Genomic DNA, 20,732 nt, shown 5'->3' with positions numbered 1-20,732 from the left:
GAGAAAGAAGGACCTTGGGAGAATCTCTACTTTGAAATATGAAAATTCAGTACTAGACCACTTCTTGAACCCAGTGACTGCTCAATGCACTTATGTCACAAGCACTACATGCATTGCAAAAGCCAAACCCAGCCTGCAGTGAGGTAGCCCTCATAACCAATAAAAACATGACATTTTACATGGGATAGACACACCACCTAATGTGAGAGAGGAGAGAACTAGTGATAATGTACATTGAAAAATGACAAAATATGTTCCTGGAGTGAAAACTCACCTTCAGTCAAGATCATGCTGGAGGAAAGCTCAGTGTGGACCAGTCAAACCAGCTTGTGGGATCACAGCCAATCTCCAAAGTGCCTGTTACTACCTGCCTGTAGCATGCCCTGCTCCTGCACCCCATTCCAGAGCCTGTATTTCTCCAGGCACACATTTCCACTCCCACACACCGTGGTCAATGCAGCTTCTGGCCCAGCAGGGAAGTGAGTGAAGAGCAATCTCTCTCCATTACCCATCCTGCCCATGTTCCGTCTTTCTGTCCTGCATACCAAAACTGGATGGTATGGAAAAGATAGCACATTTCTCCCTAGAATTAAAGAGGCTGGGCAACAAAGGTCACCCTGAAAACAATAGGATGAGACTAAGAAGAATAAAGAGATCTGAAAATGTCAGTCCAAAGGAAAAACATTAAACAAGGCAGGCTCCCAGCATGTGGTCATGATGAGCTCTAGGCAGCCTTCAAGAGAACTCAATTAGAAATCTTCAGACAGCTCTATTAATTTAAGCTTTTATAACTGCCCATCATTACTGTAATCAGGTATATGAATTTCACTAGTTCAGCAGAAAGGATCACACACCATAAATGCTATGGTGATATGGAAATAGCTAGTGTCTGGTATTAAAATATGGAGCAATAATCTGAGGTGACTAAGGGTAGTCAAAACACCTCAGAAACTAGCACCTAAGGTCAAATGCTGAACCAAGCTTTTTGAAGGCTGAGATAGCACTTCTTTGCTCCCACTAGTCTCTTATCTGTGATCTCAAAACACTTTACATTCACTTGTGAACTAATCAAATTTCTTCTTGTGAGGCAGAAATTGCAGTAATAATACCCAGGCTAATGAATCTTAAATGTAACTCTAGGGGGAAAACCTGGATTTCCCGACTCTGCTCTGTGTCCTCAGTACAGCTCCGTTTCATGAGCACTTTCTCACACCTGTGGCCTCCCCACCAATGTCCCCACAGCAGCCCCAAAGGCCACAGCCCCATGCCCGCAGTGTCCGGCTCTGCTGCAGCTCTCAGCCGAAATCAGCTTGTGCAAGACTGGAGGGAAATTGCTCCATCCTCCCATTCCCTACGGTAGGTAGGTATGGAAAAGAAAGTTCACAGCAATTCTGGAGTTGCACCGGGCAAGGAATCCGGCAGGAAAAGGGGCTGCGGTAGGAGAGGCTGTGCGGGCACAGCGGCGGGAGCGGGATGTGGGATGAGGGATGAGGGATGAGGGATGAGGGATGAGGGATGTGCAGCGATCTCCATCCCGCAGTGCCCTCCGCTGGGGAGACCGGGAATTCCAGCGCCAGCCCCTTCCACCGCTCCTGCTCCCGCTTTGTCAGCCTTCCCGGAGCTTCTCCTCTAGCCGAGCGTGGCGGGGCCGTGGGGGGAGATGCCAGCCCCGCTCCCTGCTCTGACCCTGCACACACCGCCGCTGGCACCCTCTGGGCAGGGCTCACCACCGCTGCGACAAGCAGAATACAGAACTAAGATGCTCTTTCTTAAAATCCAGCTCTCCAAGAAAATAGAAATTTAGTCAGAAAGACACGGCCACATTCCTGTAGATGCCTAATATATTATAAAGGAGAATGCTGGCCTATTTCTCTTGAACGCTACCTTACTTGTTTAATATGTTGCATTAAGGAAGAGTTCTTATCCCATCGGTTTTGCCTTACATGTGACTTGTTAGATGCTTTTAGGTATGCTTTAAATGCATTAGTCAAGAGTTCTTTCCTCCAAACTTCTGTCATTGATAATTATACGTGACATTCTTCACAAAGATAGTCTCGAATTATTTTTTTCTACTTGACCTTTTTCCAAAAATAAACTTATGACCAGAATGTCCCATTTTCACATCTTCTGTAATTAGAAAGAATAGTTTTCATGCTATGAACAGAAATGTGTTTGAGACATGATACCTTCATCATTTCTCAGTGGTTGAAATCTAAATGGTCTCTTTCAATGTAAATCAAAAAATGTAGCCATCTGGCTTAGGAAACAAATTACTTGCTTTGGCTTTCTCTCCAGATGTAGGGAGGGAACAGAATTAAATCTGACTTTTAGGAAAGGAAGGGGGAATGTTTCCCGTGGAGACTGTGCAGCTTTGGGCACTGTGTGTTCTGTGCATCACTCTGCAGGGAGATGCACAACTTCCCCCCTTCAAACCTGCAGGGTGGAAAGCACATTTATCATTGTGGGTTTTAAACTGAAGTTACTTTTTTGCAAAACGCAGGGAAGAAATGTTTTGCTAGAACAAGTTGTAAAATCTTATTTTTCCAAGAGACAGAGCAGGGCACTAGGAACAGCCAGACCAGGAAACCACGGAGACCCACACGGAGCTTCTTTGCTGCCATCCTCGAGCTCATTAGTGTACAAGAATTGTGTGTGTTGTTTTTAGCAGCTAAAGAGTTATTTATGGCTTCTATGTTCTCAAGCCAAAGTGAGTGAGGGGTGCAACCAGGGCAAACGCATCAGAGCAATGCAAATCACTGACAAGGCATCATGAATACAAGCTGAGCAGAATTTAAATACAATCCATGAATGAGAGGAAAGATTTGCATGCGGGAAAGAATCATTAGAATCTGATTTAACAAGCAGTACATAAAATGGGCCTTTGCAGCTTAAAATGAAGCAAAGCACATTCACGTTATACATTCTTAATGAAAAAAAAAGCAGCAAAATCACAAAAAACCTAATTTATAAGTAGAGCTTGGAATAGAAATGGTTTTCACAGAATACCTTTAGATCCTGATTCAGAAACTTGTGCTTGATTGCTTTCTTGAATAGAAGTGGATCATAAGCATGTAGGGTGGTAAGGACTATTTAAGTGCATGCCAAAGTCCTATTGATTTCAGTGAGATTTTATAAGATACTTAAAGTAAGCATGTGCATAAATGTTTTCCTGAACAAGAGTGCTTTTCTGAATTAGGACTTAACCCATGAATTTACACAGTGATTTCAAACATAATTCCTTCTGGGAAAATAGAATAGACAAGAATAATTTTTTAATTGTATATTTCTGTATGTCTTAAAAGAAGTTAATGGAAAATTATTCTGGATAAAATTTTCTGTAAGGTCCAAAAGCCAACAGTGAACAATCTGTGGCAGCTGAAAGTACATAATGTGCATACAGCAACTTTTATAGACTGACTATTAGTTTCATCTCAACTAAATTGTGGAAGGTTTTGAATATAAGGAGTTTTATAGCTAATTTCAGTCTCTTGGAAGGAAAGTGCTAAGTTGTTTTACATTAAATTATATTATATTCAGTCTTTGAGAAAAGAGCATTTCTTTTAAAAAACACCTTCCATTTTTTGTTTTCGGTCAGTGGTCACTAACATTGGGAAGAAAAAACTTTTTATGTAATGTCTCCTAAAATAAAATGTGTCTACTGCTAAATGTCTTGTCTTTTGAAGTAATGGCTGAAGTGGCAGGTTCTGATGCAACTGTGTTTGCCTGATACTGAGATCATCTGTCTCTGTCAGCATTGGACAATCTTTTTGTTTTTATAGAAGCTTTGCTCCAGCCATGTATTTATGTTTCCTACCATATTCCTCTGGAAATACAACACTTCCTTCATGCACATCTCTCAGCTAAGTCTTTAGCAACAACACACATAAGAATTCCAAGAGCTCAGTGTATGACCATGTGGCCATATTGAGTGTACTTGTGAAAGTCAGATTCTAGTGTCAATTTTTTTTTCGGCATTTTAGAAGATTTTGGAGTGTTGTGGTGATGGCTTGCAAGATGTCTTTTTGAAATCTATGAATGGTATGACCAGTGTGATTTTTGACTTTTGTTCTCTCTTTCTAAATAATTCTACTGTGAAAATGTTTGGCATCATGTGCTATTCCAGGTCAGCAGCAATACTATTCTCCCGACTGAGCTTTCTGTGTCTCTTTTGTTGAATAAAAACCAGGATCACATTTGTTGAAAGGTAATATCCTCTATAGCAGTACTTCTCTAGCTGATATCACTGCTTAAATATTTCTCAACATTTTCATACCTTTTTTTTTTCCTTCCTCTTCCCTCCACCCCTTTCTCTCCAAGTGTCATGTTTAGGGGAAGGCTGAGGATCAGCTCTAGACTAGGACATAAATACAGGTAGGTATCTCAGTATAGGGGTTCTTTAAGGTAAGTCATTGTATGAACTCTTATCGTAGTCAACAGAGTGTTAGAAATGTAGTCAGTAGATCGTGGAAGCAGAATCTGGGCTCTAAGTAACTTGTGGGCCTCACTTCAGTTGCTCAGACATGGGCTCCAGGTGATCCTGGAGATTCCTGACCAGTCTCTACCTGCCTCTCCAAATGAGCATGGGTCTCCTGTAATTCTCTGTCATGTCTGAAAGACACAGGTGAATATCACAGCTACCCTCTGGCAACTCTAATAACATGGGATACTTTGAAGGCAATTTATTGCAGCCCAGCTCTGGATTTGACCAGATCTCCTCAAAGAGTAGGGGGACTATGGACACGGACATCAAAGCTGTGTGACAAAGTGTAGGTGTCTTAACCTTGAGCTGAACCGTCCCAAGAGAGGCTGGTGATTATTTTTATCATCTCTGTTACAAGATTTCAGTATTTTCTTGCTGATGAGTTCTTTAATTGCTGTTTCCTCAAGACTTACATTTTTTGCTGGGCTCTCTCATGTCTTTTTACAAGCTGGCACAATGTATAGTCTTGATTTTCTGTAGAGAGGTTTCTTCTTAGCCACTGCTCTGACCTCTTTGACCCCTTAAAACCACTCTCCACATTATCTGCTAAGGATTTGGAGTGGGGAGTGTTATTCTTGATAAGGCCTTTGATTGGTATAGTAATAATTTATTCAGTATAAACTTAATTTATTGAAAAGGTGTTATTTTAGTATCACCTCTTTTGGCAGTCCCTTCACATGCTTTCTTCTACCTCTTTGTGGTATATTAACTTCTCTGTTCTTTACTTTAAGTTTTATTTTTCTGTTGCCTCATTTCCTGATAAAATTTTAGAAAGTCTATTGCTTCCTTTGTTTTACCTTATGTTTGAAGTTTTCTTCATTTATCCAAATTTTAGAACCACTTAAAGTACATAAACACATATCCTTAAATCATGCAAGTTCCACCAGCTCCTCTAGAGAGCAGCAAATATGTTCAAATAAAATAGTAGCGTGCTTCAATCTAATGTTTCCTGAAACAAAATCTTTGGTAACTCAGCTTGCTAAGTACTGCTAAAGAGCAAAAAACTATGAGGAATGAAGGTCTTATACCTGAACCTGGCATTTTCAGACGTTGTCTGAGAACTGTCTTAGCCCTGGTATTTAGTGTGGAAGCCTCCTACCCTCTCCAAAAGCCCAACACCAGCTCACCAATATCTTATGGCAGAGAGGAGAAGGAAGGCAGCAGGGGTTCAGCCTGGGCCAAGGACCAGACTTGGATGCCCACCAGATCCGTGGGCTGTAAAGCTTCCATCTTTACACAGCACTGGCAGCCAGGAGGAAGCGCTCACTCTCAGAAAAACACCCACAAGTTCTCCATGCTCATGTCCATCAGTGGGCGTTTGACAGATGGGACTCTGGTTCCTGGTGTGCACTAACTAGAGCTTAAGGGAACTTGGCACCTGACAGCATTGAGCTACAATTCTTCTATTTCTTAAGAAAAATAGCCAAGATGATGTAAAGTCTTCCTAGCTACAGACCTCTTCAGACTAATGTCACCATGTGTTTGGACCTAAATGCTACATAAATCTTCAAGAGAAGGACAAAAGTCCCTCTGTTCTTTGAGACCAGTCTCCAAGCACAACTAACAGCTGCCTGCCTGAGAGCTCACACAGCTGGCACACTCCTAACAAGGCAGACTCATTCTGATGGGAAAACCCATAAAACAGAGCTTCCAGAAACGTGCTCACATTCACAGACCTGTCTCTGGTAAGGTTTTCTGCCAATAAAACTTCTTGGTCTGTATTGACAGTCTAAAGTAGCTTTTGCAAAGGTTTTCCTCTCAGTTAAAAGCCTGGTCGATTAAGTCAATCCCAGAGCTGCAAAAGGCACATGGCTGCAGGCAGAGCAGCTTTTCCTCAGCTTCCTGTGACCTACATTACATGTCATCACCACTAATGCCTGTGCTGGTGGCATTCCCTTCAAATTGCCAGGCACTGAGGTACAAATGGGAACCACCTTCCTCAAGGTCACTACCTGACCTCTGTTAGACATAAAGAACACTGGGAGACAATTCTGGATGGACAGAAAATATCACCAGTGTAAGAGTGACTGCCAAGGCCATGACAAAGCAAGGGAATCCTTTCTGGAAAATGGACTTACCGTGAGTTGGCATCTTCCATTGCCTCAAGGCTGCTCACCTCATCCCAGCATAACATGGAGGAGGAGATGGATCAAGTCAGGCAAAGAGGGAAAAAAAGCAAGGAATGAATTGTATGCAGCTGAAGATGATGTTTATCACATTTTCCCCTTCCCTATGTCACCCTTCATACCAGGATCCTGCCTCTTCAGTAGCTGCATGGCTTCTGCTGGTGGGCTGGATCAGTCAAATACAGCAAAACAGACAATCTGCTAACCAAGTTCCACCTCATTTTTTGGAAACACAGTGGCAAAGATCGTGGAAGCTATGGAAGTGGTTCTCCTGGATGGATAGTGGAGGCTGTCCCTCACTGCTTTTTGAGGCGTGTGCTGGCAGCTGGGACAGCCTCACACAGGGTGCACTGGAAAAGCACAGCCTTCTGCACCATGAGAGCCCACCTGGCATCGAGACAGAGAGAATATAAAGACACTGGCAGAATGGGAAGTAGCTGGCACTTACCAGCACTTCCTCTTTACAAACTAAATCCTGCAAACACTAACGTGGACACTAACGTGGAAATTCCCAGGAACACTCCAACAGAGCTCAGTGCTCACTGAGATGGTGGGTGAGCTCTTGTCAGGGGCTGATTGAGGCACCCATAACTTCATGATACGCTTTGTATAGCCCATTTTTGTGGAAGATCCTGATGACTCTCCAGTCCAAATAAATTTATCTATGGTTAACTTTGCAGCCACAGACTTGTGCTCACAATTGTATTAAACAGTTGCCCTGTCTGGCCTTAGCTTTGCAACAGTTTCTCAATGTAACCCTATAGCATGGGATTAGTTTTTAGACATCCACTAAATTCTCATTTATCAGCAGAAGCCCTCGGTGTTGGAGGTGTTCAGTCTGTATTGGAAGGACCTGCAGGCTGCCTGAGGGATGCAGAGAGCAGCTCTGTAGGAACTAGAGAGACATGAAAGTTGTATTTTGGTGTCCCAGATGAACTACTCTTATGATACTCCAAAATTAGGGCAGAATTTGTATTGAAATTGGTGTCAGAAGCAATGTGGGACTCTATTTCAGCTGACTTGGTGCCCAGGTTCTAGAGTGGGCTGAATCCCAGGTTCTACAAAACAAAAATATTACTGATGGATACCAATGAGCATGTCAACTAAAATAAAAAGCCTAAATGTTTTGCTTAAGCCTTTGTTTTTAATTTGTAGCAAAAACTTCTCAAAAGATAAAGTATGCTGAGCCAAGTTGTTTCTGGAACTGAGCCTTGTAGAAATATTTCAGGAACCTCATGTACAAATAAAGCAACTGTTTGGATTTTTTAATCAACTCCTGACTTTTTTTTCTTTTTTTTCCCCTATACTACTTTAAGGATTTTTGCTGAAGTACAGAGGGCTAAGTAAATATGGAGCATAAGACTGCTGTTCTAAGGGGTTGTCAATATTTCTATCTAAAAGTCATGGAATATATTTCTCAGATATTGTTAATTTGAAGAAAATATTTCCCATTTATCTGCACAATTCAGTCTATTGCTATAAGCTCTGAAAATTATGACTGATTGATTGATTCTAAATTGAAGTAGCTCTGTGTTCCAAGTAACTCCAGGCTGTGAGGTGGATTGTTACCACATCTGTCTGTCTGTCTATATTACAAAAAATATCTATGGACCATTCCTTAATATTGGCTCACCTTGTGAACTTCATAAAGGTTGGTAGCCCGTGGGATCAGTTCTGAGTCACTGATGGGAGGCTGAAGTGGGGTTGCAATGCAAATCCTGTGGTGCTTTCCAGTCCCATCAAGTCATCAGGTTGGACATGAAAGTCTCTGGTGAACCTGCACAAACAGGTGTCTGTCAATGCATCACAACTGTAAACTGTGTTACAGATAGTTCTTATCTATGTTTCAGAGAAATGCTTTAGAAAGAGGCTTGCTGAAGGAGAAAAAAACTGGGATTTGTTAGCCAATGTGTACAAGTTGTTCATCTGCCTACCTCTGAATATCTCCACTAGACCTCCAAAGATAGCACAGAGCTTTAAAGTTTGTGCCAGAAAGAAGGAGCTCATTGCACTGTATATTGTCTGTCAGAAGTAAGAATCACTCACACTGACTCATAGAGAAATGAGTAGAAGGAGTGGGTGTCTATGTGGGTGTTTAATTTGTCAGGACAAGTGGGGCTCTGAAAGCATCATGGTTTCTCTTAAAAAAAATTGCCTATCTTCAATGCAAGGAAAAGGCAAGTCATCACAGGGAAAATGCAAAATTTTATTCTGCTAGGTCAAAATCTCCTGTTTATTTCCATTATTGTTCTTTCTTTGCTAAAAGTAACATTTTCAGTGACAGAAAATACTCTGGTGCCTAAAGTCTCACTGGCAAAATAGATGATACTCAGATAGGAAATCCAGAAATGAAGGAAATTACTTCTGATTGTCGAGCCCAAATCCCCCATCGTTCTTGAGAGCAGCATATATAGACCTCAGTTTCTAACAACAAGCTCAAAATCTGCCATCATTCTCACTCAGTAAATTGTTTATCAGTGAAAGCTTTTCAAAGCTAATCCAGTACTCAAAGTGTTACCTGCAGACACTGAATTAGAGACAACTCTCTACCTCCTGGCACTTCCACAGTGTGAAAAGCACAAGATTATAAAACTGTTCTCAGACTGAGCACTGTGTGTGCCCTCCCATGAATAAATTACACTTGTGGAGATGACCTGGGACCTCCTGCCAGTCAAGCCAAATGGAAGGAAACAGACAGTAAAGTGGGAGAAATCAGAAGTCAGTGAAGCAAACTGTGATTGTAATCTGTCTACATGGATGCTGGATAATTTTAATGTAGAGATGCAGTTGATACATTCTGATCAGATTTCTGCCTTAGTGAACTCATTTTTCAGAGCTGGCATTGCTGGGTATCACAGGCCAAGAGTTCATGCTATGAGTGAGCAGAGACCATCTAATCTGCAGAACATTTTATCAACTCAATTACAATGTAAGCCATTACGCTGTAAAATTACATCTCTGTCAGCTGAGAACTTCGGGCTATTAAAAGTAGATCAAAAGACAGAAGTTAAAGAACAGACTTTTGAACTACTCTACTGTCCTATATTTTGAGATGTATTTCTTTATTGTCCTAAAATATTACAAGCAGTAACAGTTTATCTGTTCTCCATTGTAACCATGAAATTACAATAATATAATGTCCAATTAATATGCTCTTTAAGGATTTCTATTAGAAAGCTAATAATTGAAATAATGATGTATCGTGTAAGGGCAGATAATAACTTGAAAGAGTACATTGCTAACTTTAGATTTAATACTTATTCTGGGCTGAACTGGGATATTCATGGAGAACAACTGCTGCTGACAGGAAATTATGCATTCCCTAGACACCTGTCTACAGTGCCTTTCACAAGAGAAGAGAGTCACAGCTTTCTGTTATGTTGCTGAGAGGAAATCAGTGACCCAACCTAAAAAGTGCAACAAGAGAATAAAGTGATTATAACAGACTGAAACTTGGCTTCTAAACTAGTTTGGCTTTTATTTTGGATTTAAAAATATATTACAAAACAAAAAAAAAAAAAGACATTCAAAATTTGTTTAGAGAAAAATTTTAATCTATTTTAGTTAGAGGTAACAAAATTGGTTTTTTCTTTTAATCATGTTCATTCTGCAGAAACTTCCAGTGATGCTTGATTTTGCTGCATAGAAAACATGAAAATTCTGTCTCCAACAGCCTACTAGATACTTATTTAGCAAGAGAAGTGCTGTAGAAGTGCAATTGAAAACAACATTTTTATGACATTTTTTAATTTTCCAATAATTTTTTTTTCTTACACAAAAACTATTTGATCATAGATTTTTCTGATCAGTTCCAACTCTTATTTCCAGGGAGCTCAATTCCTTCCTCTATAGTCTCAGTACCACATGAGACTGGATGAAAAATATATATATATATATCTTCTGTATTGTTCCATCAAGCCCCTTCAGGGTGCAAGTGACACCCACACTTTGAGCACAAGATGAAGCTACCTGAAGGCAGTTTTAGGAGTACTGTGCTTTCAACCCACCTTTGAAATGCTTTTCTGAAGCAGATGGGTTAAGAAATTATTTAAAGACACATAGATAAACATAATAAGAACCTTCTGAACATTTTTCTGAGTATGTAATAATTTCTGGAAGGACTTACAAAACCAATACATGAGTTTAAAAGGCTAAATTTTTGTTTTAACAGCAGAAAGCCTTGCTGCTTCTTTGCTTCACATCTATCAGCTCCTTTCTCACTCTGAGACATCTGGACAAGTCTAGAGCATCTCCACATGCAGTGAAATTGAATACAAGGAGAAATCAGAGGTGATCCTCTTTGTTTTTTTCAAGCAGATCTTTCTTTTGTTATTTTCTCCTCCCCACTGTGGATGTCCCTCCCAACCATCACCTTTAATTTCTTTGAGCTCTGGAAGTTCACAACAGTTCAAAGTCTCTGCAGACTAAGGAAGACATCCACTAATTTCACTTTCCATTTCAAACACAAACAGGATCTTTCCAACTTGAAATGAGATTCTTCAGTCATTAAAAGATGTCTAACCAGAGACAAAAAAACCCAAACTGTGTCCAGCCAAAATGCATTTGTTATTTTTCCTACCCTATTTATATCTCATGCTGTGGGATGTATGCAATCGACTGAATCTACATTTGTGCCTTGCATTCCTTCTCACATCTGAGAAGATGCAATGAATCATAAAAGGTTTCATTGTTGCAATGTTTTGTCATGGCATGTGTAATCAGCACAGACCCCATTAAAGAGGTTTTGGAGGATGAGAAGTTTAAATATTTAATGCTTTTCTGCCTATGATAAGTTTAATAATTAATGCTGCTTCTACCCTGGAAATGACAAATCACACAACAAGCATGCACAATAAAAGAAACAAACAGGGGTAATAGAGAGGAGAACCTTGCTTAGAAAGGAGTAATTAAAAATGCCTGTAGCCTACCTCAGGATCCCAAAGTACTTTGCTCCTGACCTCAAGAGCAGTTCTGTCTCTCTATTAAGCCACCGAATTTTGGGGGAATGCAGAAGAGAAGGGATAATTGCTAGCCTTTACCTTACACATGTGAGAAATAATACACAGGAGTGATGAGCCTAACAGTCTTGAAGACTTCTTCACCCACAGGAGAGAAAAGGAAGAATGTGAAATCTGTTGTCCCTTCATGTCCTGCACATGGGAGCCAGCCCTTCAGTTATTACAGAAACTTGTTACATGGCAGCCCAGGAGCAAGATCTGTGTCTGGTCTAAACAGCATCGTAGCTGCTCTAGCGCCAAGCAGTATCTGCAAATACCAGTTCTTGACACCCTCTGAATAATTTGTTTTATAAGACACTACCACCAGCACATTTCTCTGGGTACATGCTCCTCCACATCCACTCCCACTGATGATCTGCAGGTATGTGTAACCTTCAACCCCCACTGACTTGCAGCTAAAAGATAATTTATCTCACGCACTGCCGTGCTGTAGCGCTGGACCACGCTTATGCAAATGCAACAGAATTAACACTGAAGGAAAGCACAAAGTATAACTGTAATAAAACCTTCTGTGATTCACTCAATCTAGACATGTTTTCAAATTAGTAGCATTATAAGTCTGTCAGACAAATAGGGCGAGCACTTTGATATAGACATTGCCACTATATCCTTCTTTCAGGGTGGAATCCATTTTCCCTAAACCCAGGTCTGAGATAATCATATTGTGAGAGAAATAGGTATAGCTAGAAAGTGACTCATCTTACCTTTAGAGACCCCTAAAACAGGTCAGGTGACTCATTCCCACCTCCTAAAATTGAGAGCCCAGTGTGACTATTTAAGGCTGAGAAGTAACACCCTGTAGATGTGTCAGTGCAGCCAGAGCATGGGCATTGCTGCTCAGTCCCTGTCAAGCTGCTGGAGCACACCCTGACACCCTTCTGGCTTACACCTCCTTGTTGTCTCCTGAGAAATTCTCAAGCAGAGGATCATGCCCAACAGCTAATGTGGATGCAGCCACTCTGTTTTGGAGGTTATTGTAGTTCATAGAATGGTTTAGGCTGGAAGGAACATTAAAGATCATTTAGTTCCAAAGCCCCTGCCATAGGCAGAGGCACTTTCCATGAAACCAGATTGCTCAAAGCTCCATCCAACCTGACCTTGAACACCCAGGGAAGGGACATTCAGGACATCCACAGCTCCTCTGGGCTTCCACTGCCTCACCACCATCAAGTAAAATAAAAATTTCCTTGCATCTAATCTAAACCTACCCTACTTCAGTTTGAAGAAATTCCTCCTTGTCCTATCACTACATGCCCTTGTAAGAAGTCCCTCTCTGGCTTTCCTTTAGGCCCCTCTAGGTACTGGAAGTCATTACAGTTGAATATATCGGGTGTGGTCAGACTGCACCTGGCATCAGTGTCAGAGAAAGTGCCCTGGCACTGCAAGCTGGGAGAGGTATTGCCTTCAAGAAATAAGATCCAGGGGTTTTAACATATTAACACTTTGCCACAAAACAAGTTTTTTTATTCTATTCACTGTCTAGTCTTCTTGAATATCCTGTCTTAGAGTGGGCTTTGAGAATTTAGTATGAAGAGACAAATGAGGCTTCTGACAGTAGACGACAAATCTTTGCTAAACTCAATCTTTTGCAATAAAACTAGGTTAGAGTAAAGAAGTGTTCACACATACTCTGGAAAACCAGGTCAGTCACATCAGTGACAGTCCACAGCCTTTTAAAACCATCTACATGCAGAAAAACATAAAGATGTCACATCTTCTAAAGAACATGTCCCTTAATGTAATACCCTTCACCCACTTATCCAAAGATTTTCTTCTTTTCTAATGGAGGTGCATAGCACAGTAGAGTGTCTCTGCAGCATAGCCACAGCCAAGGGATGCAGCTGGAACTCCCTGAAGCCTCTTCAGTGATGCAATGATTTTTCCTGTCAAGGTCACAGCATAGTGCTCACTTTGGCTTCTATACCCATTCTGACTTTTTTGACCTCAGGCAGCTAGTGCTGCTATAATTTGATTGTGCATCAGGGCTTTTTAGCTCAGCTGAAGGGTAGAATCCTAAAAGCTTGCTCTGAACAGCAGAGGAAGAAACTGCAAGGGGAGACTGGATCCGAGGTCTCAAAGCCAGGGAAGCATCTGTAATGAAGTCTTGCTGAGCTCTGGGTCTCACTTGGCTGCAGGGAGTTCCTTGGTGGTCACTGGCACACGAGAGTTCTTCAGTGCTCTGTTGCTTAACAGCAAGGTCCCCTGATACACAGCACTTATTGCTGAGGCTAGTGCTGGCACTTTGCTGAGGGACACCTTCAGGATGAAGAACAGCCTCTTCTTCCTCTTCAGAGAGAAGTGAGCAGGAGCCATCACTGGTCTGACAGCTATTTGCTACTGGGCCATCCCCATTTTGAGGTGGAGAAGAGCTGCTGTGCTGGACTGGGGGAGGATGTAGCATGAACTCCTTCTCTGTGCAGAGCTTTGCCAGCAGCTTGTTCTTTTGGTTTCTTGCTGTCATTCTCCGGAGAGCACAGATGAGATCTGCAAGGCTGAGCAGGAAGGACAGACTGCTGACCCCCCAGATGAAAATCATCATGATGGATTTCTCGGTGGGCCGGGAGATATAACAATCAACAGTGCTTGTGCAAGGTGAGTGGTAGCATGAAAAGCGGTCAGGAACAAAAAATCCAAAAAGAAAGTATTGCACAGCTGCAAAGGCAACCTCAAGTAGGGTCCTAATAAAAAGATGAATGGTATATGCCCCTGAAAAATTAAGGACACTTAGGTTGCCTGCACCACAATCTACTCTACTGACGACTGCACTTCTACAGACCTCCTTCACATCTTTGTGGCTTGATAAACCCTTGCTCCTCTTGCACTCATTCACCAGACAGTGCATTCTTACCATGTACATAGCTACCTTGTGCAAAACATAAATGCTGAATGCAGCATAAGGCAGCAGGATAGACACAGTCTGAATGAGCCAGAACCTAAAGTGAGATACAGGGGAGAACAAGTCATAGCAAACATTGGAGCATCCTGGTTGCAGGGTGTTGCAGACAAAGCGCTCCTGCTCATCTTGGTAGAGGGGGTAGCCTGCCAACACCACCACTGCCATTCGCAGCAGAATTATCAACATCAGCCAGATCTTCCCTACAAGAGAAGGAAAGGTAAGAGAAAAGAGTCAGAGCCTGAGAAGGAAGGTAGGTCAAGCAGTGATTCTATACATGAGGCATTTGAAGAAATAGTCTCCCTTCTTATTAGCTCCATTTGTTGGGTTTTTTTTTTTTGGAACTGGGACTGAAAATTCAGTGAAAATGTGTAGTTGACATATTCCATAATCTTCATCTAAACTCCACAATGTAGGAGTTAAACACACAATAAGCCATGCCAGCTGAAACATAATAAAAACACTCTGATAAAAAGAGAACAAAACTGACTGAAGAATCCTGTTTCGCTTACATTTTTTCCTTGTTATTGGATTCCTGCACCTGAATTTTGTCCTATTTCAATAATACAGATCAGGTAACACAGTATGAGACTCATCTAGACAGAAAAGATTGCTCCATGACATAGTATTTGTTCTTGGTCTTTGCCGTGACACTGTATGAAAAGTTCACTTTTGCCAACTAAATCTCTTCAGGTGTGTCTAGAATGCTATTTACTAGCAAGCCATTAATTACTTATTATTTTCATTATTAGAAAATTTATTCCAAGCATTCTACAAATACACATTTGTGTGTGCAAATGTGCACCCCATTTCTCTCTGTTGCTTCTTTGGTTGCCCCATCTTGGCCATGATTTCCAACCTTCATTCACCCCAGTGAGAAGCTTTTCTCCACTCAGACCTGAAGTTCCCTTCTATCAAACCATTCTATGATTCCATGAAAGTCTAAAATCTTTTTCTGGGCAGGATGGAAAGGCTTAAAGATACACTATTCTGTTGTCAAAAGTTAAAAATTCATTCTGTACAAACACACATTCAACATCTGAAGTTAAGTTTAGCATTTGAATTTCTCATGTTTTTCTTTTTTTAATCCTGTCAGTAATTCCCTATAAAGTTTTGAAAAAGTAATTTAATTTAATAATCCCTTACAAGAAAAGAGGAAAAAAACTGCTTAAAAACAAAAAGGGGGGAAAAAACCCATAAAATAATTAGAAGATTAATTCTGTTTTAAAGAATAGTTAAGACAGGAATTGTAAACACAGGCAGAGAAACAGCAAGACACAGTGACTAAAGAGAAGTATATTATACAGAATTAATGGCTGAGAAATGTACTGAAAGCTCAAGCCATTAATAGTGAGTGCATATCTCACATGCACACAAGGTTTTGTGTGCAATCTGTGAAATAGCACCAATAAAGGCTTTTAAAAAATCCAGATTCAAAGCATTTTTCTATAAACTATACAATTATTTATTTGTGTTGCCTTGGAGAATTTTCTTCTGTATTTTCCATAAAGCTGTTTCCCAGTAGTTGGTGTGAATTTAAAATATCCAAATATTTCCACAGCATCATGTGATACCTAATATTGTACTAAACATACTGTTCAAGTGCCCTCTAAACATTTGTGGCCAGTAGACTGATTATGGGCTAGAACAGTAAAACTGCACTCTGTAGTGGAAAAACGTGAAGAATATGTAAGGTTCATGAGAGAGCATCAGAGAAACTGCTGCTCCTGGCAAAATAATATATTATCCAGCCATAAAAATTGAGGCCTTTCATTTTATCTTTAATCACCTGAGCTGTAGTGGTGGTTTTGCTGTGTTTCCAGCTTCCTGTGTTTGCAGGCTTACTCACTTTTTGATAGTGTGGGTCAATAGGAAACACCAGCTCTACAGAATCTATCATCTTTAGCAAACCATGTTTCATCTTTAGGCAGCAGTTTTTTTCCCTGTGAGGACCTCAAAGTCTTTGACGCTCATTAGTTAATTAGGTTCAAAATACTACATGCTATTTCACTATCAATTTTTAATTAGAACATGTACAATAGGGAGCACTGCTTAAGAAAAATCAATGGCTCCTTAGGAAGTAGTTTAGTGTGACATACATTTGAGAGATAACCCCTGCATGCATCCCCATCCCTAAAGACCCAATCTTGATTAAACATACAAGAACAAGCCTCTCCAGCAACCCTGCTGGGGCTCAGCTGGATGCTCCCTGCAGTGCACAGCATAAACTACAGCAACTGCTGCAGGCAAAGAGTCTTTAAAGGGCCCTTGAAAGTTTTTCTCTGGCTCACACTTTGTTCAAAGTAGCCCAAGAGGAACAGAATCTTATTTAAATAATAGTGGGGAGAAAAATAAACAGCAAACGGTTACCTAAGGAAAAGATACTGGCATTTTGCTTTGGTTTGTTTGGGTTTTTTTGTTGTTTGTTTTTTTTTTTAATGCAAGTGATGCATATTTGTTTACAAAAATAAGGAATGAAAAGCAATAATTAACCACAATGGCAGCAACCACAAACTTTTTCCTGTAAAAGACAGTGGGTCTTCTGTCCTCTTCTTTAACTTTTTAATTTGTTACGAAAGCTATTCCATACATTCTACCATTCACTTTATGTGGTATAAGTTCAGCATTACTTCTGTGTGTTTTTACCATGATCCCTTCCTCCAGCTGGCAGGAAGCCCTGTGATCAAGAAGACCCAAATCTGAAAACCTTGCCAGAATATTTTACTCAATGTTCAGGAAAAACCTATCACAGAGAGAGAAGTAATCTGTTTAACAAGAAAATAAATACATTAACCTCTTCTTCATTTTGTGATCTTCAGGGATCACAAAAACAACTTACTGTACAGATCCCAGAGCCATAGCCTGAAATGAAAGTTGATTATCAGTAGGGCACTTGGGTGGCTTCAGGATATGAAGCAGCAAAAGAAAAAAGAGAGCTCTTTTAAAGTACTTACCTACAATAGTCACATTATAGTTGAGTGTGACTATCAAAAATCCCAGTGAGTCCCAGTGCTCCATGTTTGAACAGGCTCAAAACAGTTCCAGCTCCTGATGTCCTAACAGTTCTGTCATTTCCAAAGGAGATTAGACCTAGACAGGGAAAAAAGGGGGTAAAACAAGGGAATAAAAAAAAAAAAGAGGAAGGAATTTTTGCTAACAGTCATGGACAGAAATCAGGAACTCAGCCAAAACAATGTGTTGAAGGATTATTTTGAGGATTTGAACAGGACTGTTAGTTTTGAATGTAGATCTTCTTCAGGCTTTAACACGTCTTGCAGAAGCTCTAGCTTGTCAGATCCAATTGCTCCTACCTCAGTGTGGATCCTCTGTCCAGGCAACTGCAAGTGGACAAACAACAACAGGAGGGATCTCTGCCATTGTAGACTATTCTTACCCTCCTGGGCCATAGCAGCCTCCTGGCATTGCTGAGATACTTCAGTGGTGAAAGACAGGGAGAGGAGAAAAAATAGCTTAGACTGGGAAATAACAGAGACCTCTCTGTCTCCCCACAAGAATTGCAGATGAAGAAGAGAAGGAAAGGGGATAGAAAAGGATGATCATCCCTGTGTTTGAAAGGCAACATCAGTTCAGGTCACTGGAAGCTATCCCATTGAAATTTCCCAAAACCACTTGGTTTCTAAATCAAAATTTCTTTGACAGAACACCATGGCCCTGTCAATCACAGCCAGACCAAACTCTCCTCTGTGTGCTGAGCCAGCCAGCAGGCTGAGCCTCCCTGCAGGCAAGATGAAAACCAGGGAAGCTTTAAAAAATAAAAATCCTAAGGGTGGGGCTGGTTTTCAAGATGCCACAGGTCGCTCATTTTTAATTTATGTCAGTCCTCTCGGCTGAAACCACTTGGTACTTCACTCAAACTGCTTGGAGATGACTCAAAAGATCTTAAGGGTGATTGGCCAGCAATCTGACACCCAGCAGCCCCTCAGCAGTGGTGGAGGGAGCTCCCACTTGGAGCAGAATGCCTGTGGGGTCAGTGCTCCTTGTCCTGGACAACATGTTACTCTGCTGTACCCCAGGAAAAAGCAGGGGTGAAAATAACACTCAGCTTTTCATTCCTTGCCTCATTTTTCACCCAGGTTACCTCAGGGAAAATAGTCTTCCAGCATCTTCCACCCACTGTCCAGCCAGTTCTGGGATGCTGCTCTGTCCTTTTTAATCTGTGCTGTGGCGAGGACAAACATACTGTGAAAACTTAGTCATAAAATAGTAACAATCACTAGAAAAGCAGGTGAAGGAGTCTGTGTGTGATACAGTAAGGGGGAAAAGTGATTTCCTGACACCTGTGGGGTGCCAACAGCCCAGGCACAGGCTGGGCACTGCAGCCCTGCTTGTGTGCTTCAACCCACGACTGCTCTGGGGGAGCAAGGGGAGCTCAGAAGGAGCTGCAGGGAGATACTCCATGAATTAGGGGCACTGCAGCTGGGCTGAGCTTTATGACTGATCACATCTGACCTGGGTAAAAGGTAAAACTAATAGTTTCATAAAGTAAAATATATCTGCACAAAGACTTTCTCCCCAGCTCTCTGCTCACAGGCTTTGCAATGCCCTGGCAGAACACACTGAGAGTCCTCTCTGTAGTAAGCACCATCCTAAGGAAAGCATAAAAGTGGGCTTTGAAAAGATGGCCCTTCAAAACCTGTTTAAAAAGATTTTTAATTGCAGTAGTAAATGTGGAAACGTTATTGGTTTCAGAATTGATTTATGTAAAATATTTGCCAAACTTTCATTTCTTCTGTTACCAAGTTCTATTTATGATTTGTCATGATGTTTTTAACTTCACTTACACACACACACACACACACACATTTTCTTTTTCTTTTTTTTTTTTCAACCACAGATATGTGTGTGTGAGAAGTAAGGGAAGGGAGGAAAGTTGGAGAAAGTCGATAGAAAAAAGATCCAAGTGGCCAAGATATTAATTATGCTGAGATATGGAGATATTCCTGGTTAAACACCCTTTGTCAAAAATAAAGTCAGGAATGCCAAGATGGTGGCAGGACACGAATGCTCAGCAGCTGCATCCACACAATAGGCTATAAATTGTCTCTGTCAATATTGTCAGTTAAAATATCCTTGCTTCTCGTTGCTGTGAGACCTCTACCATTTGTGTAAGAGGGATAACAGCTAGGAATTTAAGCCCCCAGACTGTTGCCTGAGGAACTATACCAGGCAACAACATCTGATCCCACAGCATGGATGCACTGAGATAGGATGGACCATTTTTTTCTAAAAGAAAGCAGTCACCCCCAGAGTCATGGTGCAGCTTAGCTTGAATTATATTTTATCTTTTTAAGACAACTTTAGCTTTTTTTAATTTTAGCTTTTCTAGACAGCTCATATCTCACTTGAATCCAGAGCTTCTCCTTTCTGTAGTGTGTCCTCTTCCCAAGCCTCTGTCATCGATCCAGGTTGGCCTTCAGTCTGTGGTGGTTGTTATAAAGTGTTTGGTCTCCACAGAACCACTGCCTTTAGTTCCCTCACCCCTTGGCTCAGCACCATCTCTCAGACCACGGTTCCCATCTGAAGATTTTCCGCATCATAGCTGAAGCTATTCACCATACAATCCCACTCGTTTATTATTTATCTTTAGCTGTTCCTTGTATTCCCTGTTGGCCTGTAAGGACTGTAAAGAAATAGGGAGAGCAGTATGGCAGACATGGGTGTAGCAGCAGCAGGAGCCAGCTCTGCAGGGCCACCAGCTGGTTTGGCACCATTCCCCACACCAGAGGATGAGCACCACAGCCCCACCACTCCACACATGCTCCAGCTCTAGAATCCCACAAACAACTCTTCGCAACCTAAATCTGTGAACTTGCACTGCATTCTAGTGAAAAAGAGAGACAGGTAGAAAAACCTGGGTAAAGTTAAACTTTGAAACCCAGCAGTACCTCAGGACATCTGATTTTAGGAAGGGCCCTAAAAGACACTGGAAAGCTTTCAGAGATAAAAAATGAAACATAAGAAGACACAATTAAATCTATTTTAAAATTCACAACTGCTGTCCACATTTATAACCCCTTACCATAGGTCTAGGGCTTGATCCTGTAAAAATTCACAGATGTGACTCCAGCACTGTGAGAGACCCACTGAAACATTTTGAACTAGTGGAACTGCATCTCACTGCAGTGTGAGCCTCTGCCACGTCCCCAGGCTTAGAGCTGGGTTACTTCACACAGAGCAAAGACACTTCAGCTAGT

At 41.2% G+C, this 20,732-nt stretch overlaps 1 protein-coding gene across 1 annotated transcript; it reads right to left on the bottom strand.

The window, feature by feature from the left end:
* Positions 1 to 12,964: 12,964 nt before the first annotated feature.
* On the bottom strand, positions 12,965 to 17,579 carry GJD4 (gap junction protein delta 4). Its single transcript, XM_005518676.2, has 2 exons — positions 17,472 to 17,579; positions 12,965 to 14,720 (listed from the first exon to the last, which is right to left on the bottom strand). Exons 1-2 carry the CDS (start codon positions 17,533 to 17,535, stop codon positions 13,543 to 13,545), a joined length of 1,242 nt encoding a protein of 413 aa, XP_005518733.1. The 5' UTR covers positions 17,536 to 17,579; the 3' UTR covers positions 12,965 to 13,542.
* Between the last annotated feature and the right edge of the window lie 3,153 nt (positions 17,580 to 20,732).

This window comes from Pseudopodoces humilis, chromosome 1 (genome assembly GCF_049639895.1).
Source record: "Pseudopodoces humilis isolate 2021_Gansu_Grassland_sample_001 chromosome 1, ASM4963989v1, whole genome shotgun sequence".
NCBI classification, from domain to species: Eukaryota; Metazoa; Chordata; class Aves; order Passeriformes; family Paridae; genus Pseudopodoces; species Pseudopodoces humilis.
The sequence above is the reverse complement of the archived record's forward strand: the minus strand, read 5'-3'. Positions and strand labels throughout refer to the sequence as shown.